Source organism: Megascapheus bottae, chromosome 19 (assembly GCF_031878675.1).
Source record: "Megascapheus bottae isolate mThoBot1 chromosome 19, mThoBot2.hap1, whole genome shotgun sequence".
Lineage (NCBI taxonomy): Eukaryota > Metazoa > Chordata > Mammalia > Rodentia > Geomyidae > Megascapheus > Megascapheus bottae.
The window spans coordinates 9291960-9314431 of record NC_143527.1 but is presented as its reverse complement, the minus strand read 5'-3'; the positions used below and the strand labels follow the sequence as shown (position 1 = coordinate 9314431).

Here is a 22472-nt window from a genome sequence, read left to right as displayed (position 1 = left end):
GATCTGAGGATCAGGGTTCAGAGCCAGCCCGGGCACAAAAGGGTAGGGCGGTAGCCTAGAGCTGAATAGTTCAAAGACTACCCAAGCCAGAGTTCAAGCCCCATGACCCACATGAAAAAGAAAAAAAAATTGAGTAATTACTAAATATATTGGAAGAAAAGGCTATAAATCATCTAGATTATGGGTTTATGTGTTAGTTAGCCGAGTACTTAAACTGATAAATAATATATATAATACTACGTACTGTTACCACTTCTTTGTTTTTCCTTATTTGTTTACTGTGGAACTGGAGTTTGAACACAGTGCCTTATGCTTCTTAGTCACTGAGCCCTGTCATTTAAGTCACTCGGTCAATCCCTTTTTACAGTGGTTATTTTCAAGATAGGCTCTCTATGCCAGGCCCAGCCTCAGCGATGATCCTTTTACTTTGCTGGATACTCATTGCTTTGTAACTTCGTTTTAATTTACTTATTATCAAACTCAGAAATTTTAGTGCTGTAAAGTTGCCCATAACAAAGATGGAAATCATTTTTACTGCTAGACCTTTTGCTTAAATCTGTTTTTATCACTAATATTGTATCATCAATAGTCTCTTAATTTTTATTGGGTTTGTGTTCCAGTGCTTGAACTCAGAGCTTATATATGTTGTCCCTGCTTATCATGAGAAAAACAAACATAACATACATTTATTTATTTATTTGTTTGTTTATTTATTTATTTATTTATTTATTTATTTATTGTAGGTCATGGGACTTGATCTCAGCCAGAGTGCTGTCCCTGAGCTCTTCAGCTCAAGGATACCACCCTACCCCTGGGCCTGGGCGTTGACTCTGAGCTCTTTAGCTCCAGACTACAGCCCTACCCTTGAGCCAAGCTCCACTTTCTGTTTTCTATAGGTTAATTGGAGATAAGAGTCTCAGGTCCTACTATGCCCTAGCTGCCTTTGAACCTTGATCCTCAGATGTCAGCCTTCTGAGTAGCTAGGATTAAGGGCATGAGCCACCCCACCAGCAAGTTAATACTTTTCTTGTCCTCTCCAGTTCTGTGTATGTGTTTTTTTTTAATTTCATCAAGAATGTTGAATTCATCTCCTCTTCATTTGTCTTCAAATATTTTTTCTTTTATGTGGGTTTCTAACATTAGAGCTTATCATAGTATATTTATCAATGTAACTTCAGTTCATCCTGATGACCTCCTATCCTCCTATGTCAGCCTTGTATCTGCCTTTTGCTAGCTTCTTTTTTTTTTTTTTTTTTTTGGTCAGTTGTGGTGCCTGAATTCTGGGCCCAGGCAGTTTTCCTGAGCTCTTCAGCTCAAGACTACCAAGGGGTACCCTTGAGCCACAGCATCACTTCCGGTTTTTCTGGTGGTTAATTGGAGATAAGAGTCTCATGGACTGTAGTGCCTGGGCTGGCTTTGAACCACGATCATCAGATCTCCTCCCGAGTAGCTAGGATTACAGGTGTGAGCCACTGCATCTACTTACTTTGTTCACGTTTCTCAGATCATAAGACTTGCTAGCAGACCAAGTCAGAGGTTTTACGACCCCTACACCACTTTAGGTTTGATTCGCTAGCATTTAAAGGGTTGTTTATTCTACATAATACCAATTGATGTTCTTTCTTATATGTAATTCTCTAGTGAAGTGTTCTTTTAAGTCATTGGTGCTAAGAAATCTAGTTGAGTTCTTAGGATTAATACAGTCAGTCAGTGGTGATTCTTTGATGCTATTTCACTTCATCTCATCTTTTCTTTTAGGAAATTGTCTCCTGCTTTCCACCAAGCATTACTCTCTTTTTGTCGAATGTCAGCAGATAGTCGCTTAGGATCAGAGGTAACTGATATCAGATATTCTTTCAACTTCCATAAATGTATCTATTACTTTTCTTCTTAGTGTCTTATATGGAAGTCTACTAAAAAATCTATTTAAGGTATATATGTATATATATGTATAAAATTTTAAGTAATGCTAAAAAAAAGAACCTAACTGTAATCCATCTGTACACCACCATTATAATAACAATAAGAAATTTAAAAAATATAACTTAAAACTTTAAACTTATTTTAATAAGTAGTTGATGATTCTGGTTTTTTATTATATTTATTAATATTAAAGTATCCTTTCCTAATCAGTTTTTTCATCAATTTTGGGCACTGTCTTAAAGTTTTTGTGCTCAAGGTTAGCATTCTGCCACTTGAGCTGTGCCTCATTTCTGGTTTTCTGGTGGTTAATTGGCGATAAGAGTCTCACAGACTTCCTTGCCCAGACTGCCTCTGAACCGTGATCCCCAGATCACAGTTATGATTACAGATGTGAGCCACCAGCGCCCCAGCTTCTAATCTCTTACATATGGTATGTCTGATGATGACACCTTTTAGTTATAATTCGGAAAACCAATTTATATTCAGCTATTTTAGATAATTCCATAATTTTCCTTAAAAGTGATTTGATTGACTTTATTAACTCTTTAGTTTTTTTTCCTTCTATTTTTGTAGTCCTTCCTCTTTCTAATTACTTTTTGTTTGAATCTCCTTGACCTTTCGTAGGCTTCCTGTCCCCTAATGTTAATGGGTCTTTCAAATCTCTTGATGAGTTAGGTTGCAGTCTAGGAGTCTGCATTATAAAATCAAGTTTCCCTTGAGCCATCTTTTGTATGTGATTTCTTTATGGTCAGATTTTTGTAGGGACATTACTTAAAAAAAATAAAAATGAGGTTGCCCAAACCTGTGGTATTCCTACAAGTTCCCAGATAAAGTTCTGGAACTTTATCTTTACTTTTTTGCTGATACATAGTTACTGTATATGTATATGGGGTTCATTGTGACATTTTATACATTAAAACAAAGTACTATGATTTTATCATAGTTCATTGACTTATCTGTTACTTTGAATATTGTTTCTTTTTTTGAAACATTCAAAATTCTATCTACTATTTGGTTTGAAATACTCAATTTTGGGGGGGGGGTTGGTCTTAGGGCTTGAGCTCTGCGTCTGGGTGCTGTGTCTGAGCTCTTCAGCTCAAGGCTATGGCTCTACCCCTTTAGCCACACCCCCACATTGAACTACTCAATTTTTATCCTTACTAGTTATCCTACTATGCTGTTAGAAACATAAAAAGTCATTCAAGGGTTGGGGTATAGCCTATGGGCTAACACTTGCTAGTCCGTATGGGGCTCTGAGCATGATTCCTGGCACCATAAAACAATGAATAATATTCCCTTTGTCCCTTTTACTATAGTCTATCTTAACTCATTTCTGGCCTACTGAAAAGTTTGATGCCATTTAGGGACACTATTCTTGTTGTTATATTCTTCATACATTAAACTATAGGAGTGTGAGCTTAGAGCAAAACTGACAGAATCCCAAATATAAATGTCCACTTTACCATTCCACCCTGCATAGAAGTCTTCCATTTAATCATTTACTGATTCTTTGGTCCTCCAGGTGTCTCGGATTGCAGACAGTGAAAAAAGTGTCATGTTAATGCTGGGGCGCTGCCTGCCCCACATTGTTCCTAATGTGCTGTTGGCGAAGAGAGAGGTAAGATACAGATGAGTGTTTTCCTCTGAAGAATCTCATCCTGTTGTCTTTTTTTTTTTGTCGTCCTTTTGAAGTTTAGTGTTTTCTATTTTTATTTTGTTCAAGTCTGTTACTTGCAATCATATTCTTACTTTTGTGCATGCATCTCTGCTCCTAGAGAATGGTTTTACACCTCTGTCAGGTGAGTTCAGTAAAACTGCATGGTATTCATGTTTTTCCAACTTGGCTTAAAGCATTATTAGCTTCTGCAACACTAACTATTACTGTAGGTCCATTTATGTGCCATGTACACTGTTTTATGTTACTGGTTGGACTCATTTATCTCTGGTCTTGTTATGATCTGCTTGATTAGTCTGCAGAAGTGAAGACTATTACTAAAAACTAAGACTTATATAACTTTTTCCAATTATATTTATAACTACTTAGCGTAACTTAGATTTATCATGTTTGGCAGTAAATTACACTTACAATGATAGAATGGTCTTCTTAAGTTTTAGATATAAAATTTTTCTTATAGTTAATTTATTAACAAATGTTTTAGTTAGCAAAGCATATGTTATAAACCATAAACACTCTGGGAAGTTGCCTTTGTAGTTACATTTATTCGTTGTGATCAAATAGTTATGGCTAACCAGTAAAAGAATGAAAATTTAACTATAATCTTTTTTCAAAACTTTATTTGAATTTTATAATTTATAATATAAATTTCCAGTTCACCATATTTTATAAAAATAGACTGAGAACGTTTTAAAGTATGTCATTAGTTTTATTAATAATTCATGGGACCTACAGTATGATAGGTACTTATTGCATTGACAACACCTGTTTAAAGCTTATCCTTAATATCTATTAAGCACAAGAAATTTGTACTGATCCTCGAGAAAGTATATGTAGAGCTTTAGAACTTTTTAATTTTAAAAAAAGGTTGAAAACGCTATTCGTACTGGTTGTTTTATTTTTATGTAATGACTTAAAGAAAAGATAGTCCTAAGCTATTAGTAAGTATGGAAGTTTTCTGTGTCTTGAAGGATCAGTGTCCAATTTCCAGTTGTTTTGCAGTTCTGCCTGGCAGAATGATGTTTGAGCTGCTTGTTCCATAATCCATGCAATGCTTTGGTGTTTGCATCTTTTTTGTTTCCTTACTATACTCTCAGTGTTAAAGAAACCTAATTTTCATGAGATGCAATTGTTGTCCATAGTATCATAATAAGAGTCTACCAATAAAATCTGATTGCACTGCATGAAGTATTTATAAATTTGCATCATTTGTAATAAAATACATTCAAAATATAGATATATATGTATATGCAAGCACACATATATCTAATTTGTGGTATGTTTACTTTCCCTCTGGTTTCAAATTTTTTATATTTCAGAAGTATCAAATATATTTAAAAGTTCACGAAGAAATAACCTTTCTGTCTATTTACTTGTACATTATTCTTTTTCATCAGAAAATTTGTCATTTAACAAAAAAGTTATACGCTCAAAATGAGATTAATAAATAATGAAATATCTTAGTTTAGTTTTAAACATGCCCCTATGTGTGAAAGGCAAAACCTCTGAATATGTATTTAGCAGTTGTGAGACTAAATTCAAGTGTTATTACCACCCCAACAAAAAGGAAAGACTTTTATTGTATTCATTGACATAGAAATATTCCTTACTATTTCACCAATGTTTCTTAAATCCATCCTTTAAAAAACTCTGGTGAGAGGCCGGGAATTTGGCCTAGTGGTTAAAGTGCTTGCCTAGCATGCATGAAGACCCGGGTTCAATTCCTTGGTACCACATACGTAGAAACAAAGCCGGAAGTGGTGCTGAGGCTCAAGTGGTAGAGCTCTAGCCTTGAGAAAGTCCAAGAACAGTGCTCAGGCCCTGAGCCCAAGCCCAGGACTGGCAAAAAAAAAAAAAAAAAAAAAAAAAAACCCTCTGGTGATTGAAAGGCTAATATTTGAAAGGCTAATATTTTTCATATTTTATATATTTCTGTCAGCATAAGTCTTTAGTGGTATATGGATATAATTAAAATATTCTTTTTTATAAATGCATTTATTTATTTATTTATTTATTTATTTATTTATGCCAGTCCTAGGGTCTAAACTCAGGGCCTGAGCACTATCCTTGGGATTTCCTCAATGTTAGTGCTCTATCACTTGAGTCACAGCACCAGTTTTGGCTTTTCCTATTATGTGGTACCAAGGAATCAAACCCAGGTCTTAGTGCATGCTAGACAAGCACTCTACCACTAGGCCAAACTCCCTGCCTATTTTTTTTCCAGTCCTGGGGCTTGAACTCAGAGCCTGGGCACTATCCTGGGGCACTTTTGCTCAAGGTTAGTGCTCTGTAACTTCAGCCACAGTACCACTTTTGGCTTTTTCTGAGTATATGATACCAAGGAATCAAACCTAGGGCTTCGTGCACTCTACCACTAGGTTACACCCACAGCCCCAAAATATTCTTTAAACTAAAAATCATAATATCCTAGATGATTACATAAGAAGCTAGGTTTAATGTTTGACTAACACATATATTCATAGTTTGTTTGATGTGTGTGTGTGTGTGTGTGTGTGTGTGTGTGTGTGTGTGTGTGTGTGCATATGCAGACAGTCTTGGGGCTTAACTCGGGTTGTCAGCACTATCCCTGAACTTTTTTGAAGACTAGTTAGTGTTCTAGCACTGGAGCCACTTTTTTGTGGTTAATTGGAAATAAGAGTCTCATGGACTTTCCTTCCTGGGCTAGCTTCTAACAATAATCCTCAGATCTCAGCCTCTTAAGTAATTAGGTGTACAAGACATGAGCCACGTGCTCCCAGTTAATTTTAATTTTTTGACCAATTTTTAGTTGTTGTTTGTCTTCATGTTTTTGAGTTCTATGAACTTTTTTCTATATTGCGAATATTAACCCTTTTTTTCTTTTGTTGCTTTTGATGTCAAATCTAAGAATCCAACATAAAATTCAGAGCTAAGAGTTCCTACTTCTATGTTTTTTTCTATTGGTTTTATAAAGTTAGGTTAATTGTTCAAACCAAAATGTTTCTGATTGAGTATTCGACTTTTGTCAGAAATTAGTTGGTTGGGCCGGGAGTTTGGCCTAGTGGTTAAAGTGCTTGCCTAACATGCATGAAGACCCGGGTTCGATTCCTCGGTACCACATACATAGAAAAAAAAAGCCGGAAGTGGTGCTGAGGCTCAAGTGGTAGAGCTCTAGCCTTGAGAAAGTCCAAGAACAGTGCTCAGGCCCTGAGCCCAAGCCCAGGACTGGCAAAAAAAAAGAAAAAAAAAAGAAATTAGTTGGTTATAGACTGGGTTTTTCTGGTAACTCAAGTCCCTTCCATTGGTATATATTTTGTTCTAATGCCACTTCCACACTATTTAATTACTATTGTGGGTTTTTAAATTGAGGAATATGAATCCTTCTATTTTATTTTACTTTTTCAATGTTATTGGGCTATTAAAGGATTCTTGAGTCCTATGTGAATAAATGCTCAGTTTTCCATTTCTTCAAAATAGGTCTTTGGAATTTTCAAAGAGGTTCCATTGAATGTGTACATTACATTGAGAGTATTTCATCTTGCCAACATTGTCTTCCAGTACTTGATTGTGTGGTGTCTTTCTGTGTATTGAGGACTTCAATTTCTAAGCGATTTTTTAATTTTCAGTAAGTCAGTCTTTTGCTTCTTGATTATATTTAGTTTTAGGTGTTCTTTATGTTGGAATAATAAATGAAAGTATTTTCTTACTTTCCTTTTTAGGTTAGTTATTGCAAGCATAAAAACCACAACAGATATATGTGTTTTGGTTTTTGCTGAAGTAGTTTTTCAGTGCAAGTAGTTTTTGTGTTCTTGGTGTTTTTCATTTTATGGGTTCTTTCATTTTTTGTTTGTTGAATTGTGTGGCCTACAAATAGATAATTTTACAATTTAGATTGTTGTTTCTCCCTCTTGCTTAAGTTACTAAGATTGGGACTACCAGTACACTATTAAAAAGGAAACAGATATCCTTTTCTTATTTCTGATCTTTGGGTAGGGGGTGGAGATACTTTTGTCTCTAAGTTTGATGTTAGCTATAAAATTTTTTTTGTCAGTCCTGGTGCTTGAACTTGTGCTTTCTCAAGGCTAGAGCTCTACCAATTGAGCCTCAACATCACTTCCAGCTTTTTCTACGTAAACCAAGGAATCGAGCCCAGGTCTTTGTGCATGCTAGACAAGTACTCTACCACTAGGCCAAACTCCTGGCCCTAGCTATAGAATTTTTATAAATACCCCTCATCATGTTAAGAAATTTCTTTTTTTTTTTTTTTTTGCCAGTCCTGGGCTTGAGCTCAGGGTTTGAGCACTGTCCTTGGACTTTCTCAAGGCTAGCACTCTACCACTTAAGCCTCAGCACCACTTCCGGCTTTTTTCTATGTATGTGGGATACCAAGGAATCGAACCCGGGTCTTCATGCATGCTGGGCAAGCACTCTACCACTAGGCCAAACTCCCAGCCCTAAGGAATTTATTTTCATGTATAGCTTACTAAAAGTTACTTGTTTCATGAAATAGCATTGAATTTTAGTCAGGATACTTTTTCTACAACTGTTCATAACATTGGTTTGGGTTTCCTCTGTTAATGTGATGTGTTGAATTTACTGATTTTATTTTGAACTCTATATTTACTTTTTGTTTAGTTTTGGTTTCAAGCTAAGAGAGTCCTATAATGTATAGGTATACCTGTCCTCTTCTCTACCATTCAAATCAGTTTGGATAGAATCGTTCTTGGGTTGATTTGTAGAAGTCATAAACGATGTAATCTAGCTTGGAATTTCCTCTGAGTTGAGAAAGGGTTGATCTAATCTTTTTACTGTTTACTGATTTTTCTGGTGTGAACCACAATTTTTCAGAATCCTCACATACTATCTTAGGAAAATTGGTTATACATAGGAAATAATTTATGCTTATTCTTAAAAGTAAAAGAGTTAACTCTCCAAGGTCCACTTTGGCAAAGTAGCAGGATACAAAATTAACCCACAGAAATCAGTAGACTTTCTGTATGTCAACAGTGTACGAGCAGGAAGGGAAATCACAAAAACAATTTGCATTCGCAAATTGTAGTAGTCTCGTAACAAATAAAATTCCAAGGAATTACCCAAACCAAAGATGTAAAAGATCTTTATAGCAAAAACTAGAAAAATCAGAAGAAATCTAAGAGTTTGGGAAGAACTTCCATGTTCATGGATAGGTAGAATGAATATTGTGAAAATGGGCATACTGCCCAAAATGATACACAAAACAGTGCAATTTTCACCAATGACGTTCTTTACTGAGATAGAGAAATCAATCCAAAAATTCATATGGAACAACAGAGACCTAGACTAGCGGAAGCAATTTTGGGCGGAAAAAAAAATGCAGATAATGTCAAATACTAGACCTCACACTCTACTACAGAGCTGTAACAGCAAAGACAGCTTGGAATTGGTACAAAAATAGACTGTAAGTCAATAGAATAGAATAGATTAGAAGGCCCAGAACTAAAGCTATAAACTTACACTTATCTGATAGTTGATAAAGGGAGTCAAAGATATACAATGGGGGAAAAAATAGCCTCTTCAATAATTGATGTTGGGAAAACTGGGCAGCCATATACAGAAAACTAAAAGTGGATCCCTGTTTGTCACCATGCTCTAATATCAATTCGAAGTGGATCAAAGACTTCAACGGCAGACCTGAAACTTTGAAGCTATTTCAAGAAAGAATAGGAACTATTTCAAGAAAGAACAGGAGAAACATTAGAACTTACAGTTACAGATAGAAACTTCTTGACTAGAATCTCAGAAGCACAGCAGATAGAAGAGAGATTTGACAAGTGGTACTATATCTAAATAAAAAGTTTGTGCAGCCAGGTGCTGGTGGCTCATGCCTGTAATCCTAGCTACTCAGGAGGCTGAGATCTGAGGATCACGATTCAAAGCCAGTCCAGCCAGCAAAGTCCATGAGACTCTTATCTCAAATTAACCACCAGAAAACCAGAATTGGCACTGTGGCCCAAGTGGTAGAGTGATAGCCTTGAGCTGAAGAGTTCAGGGACAGTGCCCAGGCCCAGAGTTAAAGCCCCACAACTAACAAAAAAAAAAAAAATGTTTCTGAACCAGCTAAGGACAGAGTTATTAAACAAGGAATGCAGCCAACAAACTAGGAAAAGATTTTTACCAGCAATATACCAGACAAAGGCCAATATATCCAAGGAGATCAAGAAATTAACCCCTTTCAACCTCAAAAAACAATCACTAGATGGGCAAAGAAGCTAAGGAGAGACTTTTCAGAAGAAGAGTTGAGAAGGGCAAAGAAATATGAGGAAATACTTATCATCCCTAGCCATAAAGAAAATGCAAATCCAAATAACTCTGAGATTCCATCTCATCCCAGTAAGATTGGCCAACATTGTGAATTCAGACCACATATATGGGCAGGAATGTAAGGAAAAAGGAACTGTACTACATTGTTGGTGGGAATGTAAACCTACTACCACTCTCAACAACAGTCTTGAGGTTCCTCAAAAACCGAAACATGGGCATCTCTCCTGAACATCATGAACCAGGATGTGGTAAAGACAACCTGCACATTATTTTCATTGCCACATTATTCTCAAGAGCCAAGATATGGAAACAGCCTAAATACCCAATACATGAATGGATCCAGAAAATGTGGTACCTGTACACAATGGAATTTAACAGTATTTAGAATAAAATGTCATTTGCAGGGAAATGGATGGAACGAGAACAAATCAAATTGAGATAAGCCAACCTCAGAGAAACAGACAGCACATTGTCTCTCTGATACAAAGAAATTAAATCTAAAATACACTAGGATATGATAAATTTGGCCTCACACACAGTGAGACCAAAAGATGAAATTTAGGAGGGAAACATAAAGTACAATGCCTAAGTGCTTCATATTTCTATAAAATAATATATATGTACTAAAACAAACTCCAAAATATGGAAACATATCTTAGTTGTTGACTGACTTCTTTAACTTGTGTATGGTATATTCAAGAGTACATCATTGGAGGGGTTATGAGGGAGCATGTAGAACTCCAGTGAAAAGGGGTGAAAAGCGAAGCAGTGGATCACACTAGACATTGATAAACGTGAACTATACAACTCATGGGTGGAGACCAGAGGGGTTGGGAGACAATGAGAGAACAGAAGATACTGTATGAAAGAAAATGTACTCATTACCTGACTTGTAATTGTCACCCCTCTGTTGATCATCTTTGTAATAACAGTAAATTAATAAAACTAAAAAGTATATATATATAAAGGCATATGCAAACATTTCTAAAGAGATTTTCAATCTCTTAAAGACCCTTCTATATTATCATTAGATGTTACTTTACTTGTAAAACCCAAATAAAGATTAAAAACTAGAGATCTTTTCTACTTAATTCCACAGATAACATAGCACATGACAGGTAGGAGATGTTTTTCAAATATAGACAACTATCTCCTTTTAAAATTGAAAAAGTCAAAATAGGTTAGTTAATATACTTTCCCTGAATGTAGTACAAGCTATTAATCCTCTACTATTCTTTAAAAAAAAAGTCTCAAATCCAGATTGCTAAAATGTGCTTTAAAATATTTAAGATTCTTGTTAGGCTGGGCTCAGTGACTCAGGAGGCTCAGGCCTATAATCCCAGCTACTCAGGAGGCTGAGATCTGAGGATCACAGTTCAAAGCCAGCCCATGTACAAATAGTCCCACGAATAGTCTGTAATTCTCTAATCTCCAGTTAACCACCAGAAAAGCAGAAATAGTGCTGTGGATCTAGGGGTAGGGTGGTAGCCTTGAGCCAAAGAGCTTAAGGACAATGCCCAGGCCCAGAGCTCAAGCCCCACAACCTACAAAAAAAAAAAAAAAAAAAAAAAAAAAAAAAAAGATTCTTGTTGCCTCGAAATAGCAACATATAAGGTTTCCTCTGTGTGTTGGAGGTACCTGTGTGTGTGTGTATGCTTGAATTAGGGCCTTGCACTTTCTAGACTCTGTCACTTGTATCACGCCTCCAGCCTCCAAACATGTCCTTTCAATCTAATATTAACCACTGGAATTCTAAGTACCATTCCTGTATTGGTATCGTAATAGTTTTGTTTTGTTTTGTTTTTTTAATAAAAACTTCATATATAATGTTCTCATTACTTTATTACTTTCAGGAAATGTCCTTTATGTTTAATCTCATGAAGGCATCTTTTAAATAGTATCACGTTGTCTTCAGGGAAAAAAAAGTTATATCACATTTAAATGCTGAACTCAGAATTATAAGGCACAGGTTTTGTTTTTGTCAGTCCGAGGGCTTGCACTCAGTGCCTGAGCACTGTCCTTGGCTTTTCTCAAGGCTAGAGTTCTACTACTTGAGCCACACCATCACTTCCGGCTATTTTTTTTCTATGTATGTGGTACCAAGGAATCCAACACAGGTCTTTATGCATAATAGGCAACCACTTTTACCACTAGACCAAACTTCTGGCTCATAAGGCACATTTTTCAAGGACTAAATTTCTACAACTAGAGAGATAAAGCCAAAAGCAGACTATTCACTCCAGTCTATAATTCGTATTAAAATTATAAATGTGGGCATAATACATTTTAGGATATAGAAATATTGATGCTTTAGATAAATAGATGTATTCGCAAAAATTCGAATAAATGGCACAACAGACATCTGCAGAATTCATTATTGAAGAGTGTTGCATGCCAGAGTTGTTGATAACTGAATAGTGGTAATAGTATTTTTAGAGCTAGTCCCAGCTTAACAATTAAAATGCTGTTACTAGCCAGGTGTTGGAAACCCACATAATCCTGGCTAATTAGGACACAGAGATCTGAGGATTGATGTTGGAAGTTAGCCGGGGCAGGAAAATCCCTGAGACTCCTCTATTTCCAGTCAGTCAGCAAAAAACTGTTTGGCGCAAATGCTAGTGCACCAGCCTTGAGAAAGAAAGCCCAAGGACTGAACCTAGGCCTTCATTTGAAGCCCCTGGACCAACACATACACAAAAGTGTTATCAAGAATCCTTGCTGGCTTTATAAAAGAGATTGCATTTTTTCATTGTCACTTATGGACCTCTGCTCATCTGTGTAACTGTAATGGTGAAAAGTATTCTGGTATTTTTTTCCAGACTGTGTTATACCCGCAATAGCAATTAACATGCCAGCATATACATAGTTCTCTTTGGTATGGAGTATCAACCAAATCTTAGTGGCAATGACTTTCTATATATTGTTAATTTTGCAAGCATGAACAAAAGAGAAATGGCAGTAGAAATTATTACTGTGATTAAGAAGTGTAAGTTAACCAATTTTAGCATTCCTGACTCTAATCTGTTGCTAAAGAATCATATGAGAATCATGAGAAAATGTTTTTCATACAATGAAAACTTTGTGCTTTTCTCCAAAGTACATATAGATAATACTCATGCAGTATTACATAGTAATTAGTTCTTTTTTAATGAATACTGAGGTAGATGGGAAAGAAAAAGGGGATAACTTTTTCCTCTTTATTGTATTTTAGGGCTTTTAAAAAATATCTGCAGAATACCATTTCATATAGGTTGGAGGATTTCTCTCTACAAATATTTTCCCTTTTTTGGGATTTGTACTTTTATTAGTTTAAAAAAAAATCTATTCAGGGCTGGGAGTTTGGCCTAGTGGTAGAGTGCTTGCTTAGCATGCACAAAGACCTGGGTTCGATTCCTCGGTACCACATATGTAGAAAAAAACTGGAAGTGGTGCTGAGGCTCAAGTGGTAGAGCCCTAGCCTTGAGAAAGCCCAAGGACTAGCAAAAAAAAAAAAATCTATTCACAAGTGGAAAACATTCGTATCTGTTCAATTAAGAATTTTATCTTAATTAAAATATAGAACCAGTTTAATTTCAAATGTGTCTATAAAGAATAAACTTGGGCTATTTGCAGCAAAATATTGTTAAAATTTGTAATTTAACATCAAATGTTTCTAACTCACATTCTGTAATATTAGTATTGAAAAGATTCATTGTTTAGAGAAGTAATTTCTCTCTCTCTCTCTCTCTCTCACACACACACACACACACACACACACGCACACGCACACGCACACGCACACATACACACACCCCTTTTCTCCTCTCAGTATTAGGGACAAAACTCAGGGCCTTATATGTATTAGGCAAGTGCTTTACTAGCTATACCTCTAGCCCCAAGAAAAGTTGCTTTTATTTTATCATTTTAAGTTTTAAAATATAATGAACTTCAAGTTTTCTTTAAAGCTACCTCCAGAGTTAGTTATTATATTATTTTGTCATGTGATAGTGTTATTTACTATGAAATGAATTTTCATGAGGAAATACTGACTAAAAAGTAAAGTTAGTTGAATATTAAGTAACTTAATTCATTATGATTTATACTTTCTGTATAGCCAACATTAATGTAATGTTTTCTGTGTTTTGTCTTGAATTATCAATGTTAACAGTGTCTTTCTGAGAATATCCTGGGAGGAAAAAAAAGAATCTGTTATGCCATGTATTTTTCGTTTGAATTTTTCCCCCTCATATTTCTGTAGGAGTTGATTCCCCTCATATTGTGTACAGCATGCCTACATCCTGAGCCTAAAGAGAGAGATCAGCTCCTCCATATACTTTTCAACTTGATCAAGAGACCAGATGATGAGCAAAGGTGAGTATGATTTCTTCTTTGAGACCTCAATACAATATACTTACTAATTTCTCTATTTTGTCACTACCATTGGCAATAGAATAATAGAAAATACCCAAATGAAAATTAAAATATGCAAGATTCTCAAATGTACTTTGAAGGCAGTGTAACAGACTTGGCAATCCTGAAAAGTGAGTCCATGTCATGAATAGTAAATTTGAAATGTTAGTATGTCACTATATTCACTCCCTACTTGCACGATTCAAGAATCATTTACTCAAATGCATATAGTTTTAAGAATTTCCAGAAACTCTTCACTACTACTTTATAATACATGATGATAGACAAAATGTAAAGTGTATCCATCCTTGACTAGCATTATGAGAGCTGCTGAATCCTAAGGATATAAGCCTATCTTTCCCCACTCATTTTCCAGTATATTTAGGTCAACATCAGGAAACTGGGCTATACTATAGAGTTTCAAAGTCTACTAGACTATTTGAACATTGTGTTGAGAAGTTCCTTGCATTTTAATTGTTTAGTCTAATTTATCTCATGTTTTACTTAATGGTTTCAAACATTCTCACAAGTTGTAAATAGTCTAACAACTACTTAAATTATATAAAGCCACCAAGTTGTAATAATAGTTTATTCAATATAATTTTAGTCTATTCAACACAATTAATGGTATAGAAACAAAAATCATTTTTAAAGTACATAAAAACATTTAGCTAAATTATTTTAGTCTAACTAGTATTTAGTTTACCTCCTCTCACCCCAGCAGACTGATGTGTTCTAACCAGTTCTGGTATAATCTCACTCAATGAAGATGTATGTGTTAGTGCCATTGCAATTTGAAATTTTCCTAAGGATAATTCAGTGAGAGTTTCTGTTTATTTCTGAAAACTACTGTTATCTATCTTGGTAATTTAATAATGAAATACCATGAATTACACTTTCCATTTGCAAGGCAAAACCCTTGTTTTATTAAAGTTAGGAGCTGCCACCTGGTGGCCAAAAATATCTATTTGCCTTCATGAAAGTAATGTTGAGATTCATCAGGAATCTACTTATAAAACGCTGGAAAAATGTAACTAAAATAGATGAATCAAGTGATTAACAATATTATATGTAAATAAGGCACGTACTTTAAGTTAGCATAATATTTTTGACATACAACCAGTTTCTTCTTGCTTGAGAAAAACTTTATATTCAGTGCTTTTTGTGATTCTTCATTAACAATCATAACTGACAATCATACATCCCACTCAAGTCATTGACTAACCAATCTTCCTCTTGCTGTCAACCTCTAAGTCTGTTTTCAATTCAGTTAATACTTTGTAGGCCATCTGACTTTTCAGTTTTGAACTGCATTTCAGAGCTATCATATTTTCTATTTAGCTTTGCTAAGAAGTTTGTTTGAAGTGTTCTAAATTTTTTATTCTATTTTATTGTTGTGATAATGTATAGAGGGGTTACAGTTACATTCATCAGGTAATGGGTACATTACTTCTCAAACCTTGGTATCTCTTCTTATGTTTTTGTCCCCCTCTCTCTCCCTCCAGCTCCTGACACTCATCTTGTTTTCCCTCTTCCCTTCCCTATTTCAAATAAACAAATCAATTCTAAATTCTAAATTTTTTTATTGAAAAACATACATCTTTAACATAGTAATGGTGACTCATGATTTGAAGTTCTATACAAGTACTTTTTGTTTTTTTTTTTTCCAGTCCTGGAGTTTGATGAACTCGGGGCCTAGGCACTCAGTCCCTTAGTTTTTCTTTGCTCAAGGCTAGCCCTCTACCACTTGAGCCACAGCACCACTTCTGCCTTTTTCTGTGTATGTGGTACCGAGGAATCGAACCCAGGGTCTCAAGCATACTAGACAACCATTCTACCACTAGACCACATTCCCAGCCCCAAGTATGTTTTCTAACAAGCATACTTACCAACATTTGTGGAACATATACTTGGAGGGGGGGCCAAAGTAATACCTAGATATGAATGAAATTTTCATGAGAGAAAAGACAGCTAACATGGCTTGGGAATTTCTTGCTCCATTTAAATTCATTTGTCCTCAAAAAGTAGAATAGAAAAAGCAATAGACTAGGAAAGGGAAACTCAATAAATAGACACCAAATATATGTTGTCTGTGGCCTTAGATTGGGCTTTCCTTGGGATTTTAGAAGTCAGGACTCTTCCTTGTAAAGTACGGAAGATTAGCTTACAGAAACCAGCTTATAGATCTTGTAGATATAGTCAGACATATGCCACTCTTTGTTTTTAAGTAAGTCGTTGGGAAATAATCAGTGATGAAACTATCTTGACTAAAGAGCAGAGAGAATAGATCATATAAAAGGGAGTTATGACAAGTCAAGACCTAAGGAACAAAAGGCGCATGGTATCCTTAATATGTGGCTATTAAATCCAAAGAGTGCAAGAGCGAGGACTCGATAACTGCATACCCAAAGCTATGGACATGGTAATAGAAATATAAACATAACTCTATAGACATAAAAACCTATGACTCTATAGACATAATGTTTTATTTCATAAATTAATGTTTCTATGACATACAAACCCTTAGCCTAATTTTGATTAAGTTCTAAATACTAAGTCCCAGTGATTGTAAATAGAGATTCCCTCCTTGAACACTTGTTTGTTAAACTTGTCATTTAAAATATGATGTAAAAATCAATGTTAATAAATTCTCTAATTAAAAAAAAGGGGGAGTTATGGGCTTGGGTTCTTTTTTTTTTTTTTTTTTTTTTTGCCAGTCCTGGGCTTGAGCTCAGGGCCTGAGCCCTGTCCTTGGACTTTCTCAAGGCTAGCACTCTACCACTTGAGCCTCAGCACTATTTCCAGCTTTTGTCTATATGTGGTACCAAGGAATCGAACCCGGGTCTTCGTACATGCTAGGCAAGCACTTTAACCACGAGGCCAAACTCCCGGCCCCTGGGCTTGGGTTCTTATAGCTCATTGGTGGCACAGGCACTAGATTTGGTCCCAAACACTTGGAAAAGTTATTTTACAAGGGTTATCATGAGTCAAATGATACTACACTATCCATTAAAGACTTACTGGGTCATTTTGCAATTAATTTTAACAGTTTTGAACAACACTGAACACTGCCTAGCTTAACTTTTTTTACATTGGTCCTAGTTTGACATTTCATTGGAGATATCTCTCTCTCTTTCTCCCTCTCCGCCTCTCTCCCCCCCTCTCATTTTTTTTTTAATCCTTTTCAGGCAGATGATACTGACAGGTTGTGTGGCATTTGCTCGTCATGTTGGACCAACTCGTGTGGAAGCTGAACTTTTGCCACAGTGTTGGGAACAGGTAAACTGACTATTCCGCTTTCTATTGCTATTTTGTTACAATTTCTTACAGTAGTTTGTATCTTTTAAATCTGATTAGTAAATTTATGGAATATAAATTATGTTAACTATTGCTTTAGTGCAGTGATTTAATTGTATTGAAGAATGGTTTAGGGGGCTTTGCTTTATTCTTTTATTCAACAGATACATAGGAAACAGATATCATTGCCAGTTACTAGTGTAGTTAGTCATCCATGAAAAGCAGTGGTGAAGAAAAAGATCAAGATATCCTAATGGCAGAAAAGAATAATCATTGATATGATAGGCTATCTTATAGTAAAATATGCTTTGAAGAAAAATAAAGCAGCAAAGGGATTAGAGAGGGGTAGAGAATGCACATCTTGGCTGGGAATGTGGCTTACTGGTAGAGTGCTTGGCTAGCATGCATGAGGACCTGGATTCAATTTCTCAATACCATATAAACAGAAAAGGCCAGAAGTGGCACTGTGACTCAAAAGTACTAGCCTTGAGTAAAAGAAGCTCAGGGACAGCAACCAGGCCCTGAGTTCAAGCATGTACATCTCAAGCAAATGATGAGAGAAGGTATATTTAAGAATCTGAGTAAAATGAGACACAGCCAGTAATTTAGGTAGGAATGTGCTGGATTTATTCAGGGAGGAATAAGATAAACATGAATGTATATATTAACAAATATTGTATGTCTATGCATTGTATACTTGTGTTGCATGCAGTATATGGAATGCAAACTTTGTAGCTGGGAGGTTTTTGTGTTATAATTTAACTTGTTTTACTGATAGTACTTTTAGTGTTATATTGAATATTCTAGTCCTCTGTAGAACTCAGAATTCTTAAACATCCACTTGATGTTTAAATCATTATGCATATTATTTTTCCCACTTAAATGAGCTTCTCACCTGTGGAGACAAATTACATGGCTTATTTATAAAAGTGCAATCTCATATTCCTAAGAAAAATATGGGCATTGGTCATTTATATTTCTTGAAATGATAGAGCCATTAGATTTAGTATAAACAAAATGAATAATATATTTATATATAATAGTAATTACCTGTGGTTGTGCCATACATATCTTTACATTATAATACATATTAATGTAGAGTGAGGCTCTAATTGTCTAAAGTTGGAATTAAGTTGGATGCATTATATCAGCTTTGAATTCAGTTTTGTAATACATTATTTATATGCACTTATTTTTTAGTTTGTTTCATTTTTCTTTATATAGCTCATAGCTTACCATTCAAAAAGTATAATTCATTGGTTTTTAGTATAGTCACTGAGTTGCATAGCGTGTGCAGTCTCCACTACAACTAGTTTTAAAACATCCTCTCACCCAAAAATAACACTTCAAGCTTATTTTGGCTCTTAATGGGTCTCTCTGGTTTCCTTATGACTGTTAGAATCCATTTGTAAGTTTCTATAAAGAAGGTAGCTATGATTTTTGTAAGTAATTAATTGGATCATTCTATTATTCTGGTGACTATTTCCATCCCCATATTAAGCCTTTCAATCTATGCATTTAGATTGTTTTACATTCATTTGAGTTTTTAAAATATCATGCTAGGTATTTTGTAGTTTTCACAAAATAAATTTTGTATCTTTTCTGTACTAATCACATCAAAATATTTAACTGTCTTTGCTATTGTGAAGAAAATTGGTTTGATTTTATTTTTTCATTGCTAATATATATAAATATGATTGATTTTCTTTAATCTATACATTGTAACTCACAGTTCTAGACAAAAGAAAAACAGAATAAAACTTCTATGTATAGCATAATTGACATTCAGGCCATTCTGGTTTAGAGGTAACTATATCTGGATTCATTGTAATTCCAGGGTGTCAGTAATAAACCACATTCTTCTTTGTAACCTGACTATACATGGATTTCAGAGATCTGCCTAGATCTTCCTATATCAGTTTGTTGCCCAGTAGATTACGCCATAATTTCTTTTCTTAATTTTAGGCATCCAATACATTATTGAATTATGTCACCTTTTCCTATGGGAATATGAGAACAAATATACTTCTTTTCCAGTCAATGAAAGATTTATATTCTATGACGAAGACATATGGGAACAAAACCCAGTATGTGTCTTTTTTGTTGTTGTTATTTTTTTAATTAAAAATCAGTATAGCCAACGCAGTAGCAAGCCCCATCATTTTGCATATTCACACGGGAATAAAGTTTTAATAAGAAAACCAGGGCTGAATACCAGTAGTTCACATTTATAATCCTTATTACTCAAGAGGCAGAGATCTGTGAATTGAGGTTCAAAGCCAGCCCAGGCAGGGAAGTCTATGACACTCTTATCTCTAGTTAACCAGCAAAAGACACAAATGGTACAGTGCTAGCCACTAGTAAAAAAGCTAACTGACAGCTCCCAGGGCCTGAGTTCAAGACCTAGTACCATCTCTTTCTCTCTCTCTCTCTCTCTCTCTCTCTCTCTCTCTCTCTCTCTCTCTCTCTCTCTCTCTCTCTCACACACACACACACACACACACACACACACACACACACACACACACAAAATTATACTTTCTTCAAGCTGGCCTTGACTCATTAATGAAATTATTTCCTTTAGATAAAGAGACTGTCATATCTGACCATACCTATCATATAAAAGATCCAGAAGCTGGATTATCTTAAGTTTCTTTCACTAGGAATGGATATTAACTTCTGAGATGCAAAAGGAAGTCCAGTTTTAAGCACATAATGTCTATAGACGCCTTACCAGTTTTTCAGCTTTGGTTTTTCTCTTTAACAAATGACCCCTGTGACCTCATTTATACCCTTATTCCTGATCCACATATAGCTGCACAGGGATTTCAAGAAGTAGAAATAATTCTCTGTTGGAAGAAGAGAGAGTATGTTGTTAGTGCTTGATTTAGTTCATTTATTTATTTTCTTGCTTTTTGGCTGTAGATTAATCACAAATACCCAGAAAGACGACTTCTTGTAGCAGAGTCCTGTGGAGCACTGGCACCTTACCTTCCTGTAAGAGTTTCTTTGTCATTGCAAAATTTATGTCTTTATAAAGAATTTTTTTTCAAATGTCTTATCTATTTTATTCCAAGTTTTCTTAGCAATATAGTTTAAATGAAAGATGAAAGAAGAAATCCAGTTGCTGGTGGCTCACACCTGTATTCCTAGCTACTCAGGAGGCTGAGATCTGAGGATTACTGTTCAGCGCCAGCCCCCAGCACAAAAACTCCATGAGACTCTTATCTCCAAGTAACTGCCAGAAAACTGAACATGGTGCTGTGGCTCATGTGGTAGAGTGCTAACCTTGAGCTGAAGAGCTCAGGGACAGTGCCCAGGCCCAGAGTTCAAGCCCCATGACCTAGAAAAAAAAAATGTTTTAATGAAAAGATAAAAGAAAGAAAAAGGGAAAGGTTCTCACATTAGTACTGTCTCTCCTTATGTAGGTGTTACATTTATCTTTTTATCTGTATTTAACATAATTGATTTTTGTTGTATATAAATATAGTAAACTGTTACCAGTAGTTCTCAGAGTATAGTCGGGGTTCCTTGAGACTCCTTTCTAAGAGGTCTGTGATATAAAAGCTGTTTTCAGAATAATACTTTTTTTTTCTTTTTCACTGTGTTGATAATTTATACTGTTGGTATGGGTGGGGGAAAGCCAGGATGAACAAAATGCTTAGCCATTTAGCTGACAGATTCTCTAACCTAACTAGAAACACTTTTGTATAGGTAACTAGGGTTATAGTTCAGTTGTAGAGTGCTTGCCTAGCAGGTGTGAGAAACCTTGGTTTTTTTTTCCCTTAGTTCCGCTTTCCACTCAAAAGGTAGAGCTATGTGAAATAAGATATTATGGTGGTTGACTTTGTATTAAATAGTGCCATAATAAAATAGCAGTTCATTTAAAAGGCTCTTTTGAAGTTCACGCTCTTTCCTTATCCTGCTTGAATTTCGATTCTTACTTTAGAAAAAAAAAAAATCTTCAGTCCTGGACCTTGAACTCAAGGCCTGAGCACTGTCCTTGGACTTTTTTAAGCTAGAGCTCTATCATTTGAGCCATAGCACCCCTTCTGGCTTTTTTTCTATGTATATGATACCAAGGAATCGAACCCTGTTCTTCATGCATCCTAGGCAAGCCCTCTACCACTAGGCCAAACTCCCCACTAGAGAAATTTTTAAAATACAAGCATCAGGTCTTCATAAGTTTCTCATCCCGCCCTAACATTTGTAATTCCTTCCTGTTATAACTCTCAACACTTTTACGTACCTAGCAGACAGCGAAAGAAAACTCATTCTCCAGTTGTAGCTCAGTGTTGATTTTTTGAGTAGTTAATTGTATTTGACTGTGCAACTGTAAAGACTTGAGGATTTTCACATTTTTAGCAAAAAAATATAAGACATAAAAAATAAACATGCTGAGAGATGATTAATATCAAATTCAAGGTTGATCTTATTACCACTAAGGGAAGGTAATAGGAGAGACTTGGAGAGAGCAAGGATTAGAAGCAAATACAGCAAAATACTTTATTTAATTTGAATTTTGGAAGTTTGTGGTATTTTTCTATCTATACATTGGTGCTTTACTCTAAATAAATGGTAGAATCATGTCATTTATTTTCAGAAAGAAATCCGTAGTTCCTTGGTCCTTTCAATGTTGCAACAGATGTTAATGGAAGATAAGGCCGATTTGGTAAGAGAGGCTGTGATCAAAAGCCTTGGTATCATTATGGGATACATTGATGATCCTGACAAATATCAACAGGTATGTTTTTCAAAATTGACAGAATTCCAGATAATACAAAATTGCACATCTCTAATTATGTATAACAGGGATGCAGGTATAGCAACTAATCCACTGGGGCTATTTGATTACTTCTGTGAGGAATTGAAAAGCCAATATGCCTTGTTTCCACTGTTTAGTTTGTTT

The 22472-nt window shown here is 35.3% G+C and overlaps 1 protein-coding gene across 10 annotated transcripts in view; it reads left to right on the top strand.

Moving 5' to 3' along the window:
- The window catches only part of Relch (RAB11 binding and LisH domain, coiled-coil and HEAT repeat containing), an 87719-nt gene that overhangs the window by 28433 nt on the left and 36814 nt on the right, over window positions 1–22472 (top strand). For all 10 annotated transcript variants that reach the window (XR_016538811.1, XM_090353000.1, XM_090353002.1 and 7 more), the window contains 6 exons: window positions 1759–1834; window positions 3446–3541; window positions 14115–14227; window positions 17455–17545; window positions 20489–20560; window positions 22167–22307. Coding sequence is in view for 9 of the 10 variants with exons in the window: in XM_090353000.1 (XP_090209126.1) it covers window positions 1759–1834; window positions 3446–3541; window positions 14115–14227; window positions 17455–17545; window positions 20489–20560; window positions 22167–22307 (589 nt within the window). In the remaining variant the exon portion in view is untranslated. The remainder of the gene's footprint in view (window positions 1–1758; window positions 1835–3445; window positions 3542–14114; window positions 14228–17454; window positions 17546–20488; window positions 20561–22166; window positions 22308–22472) is intronic.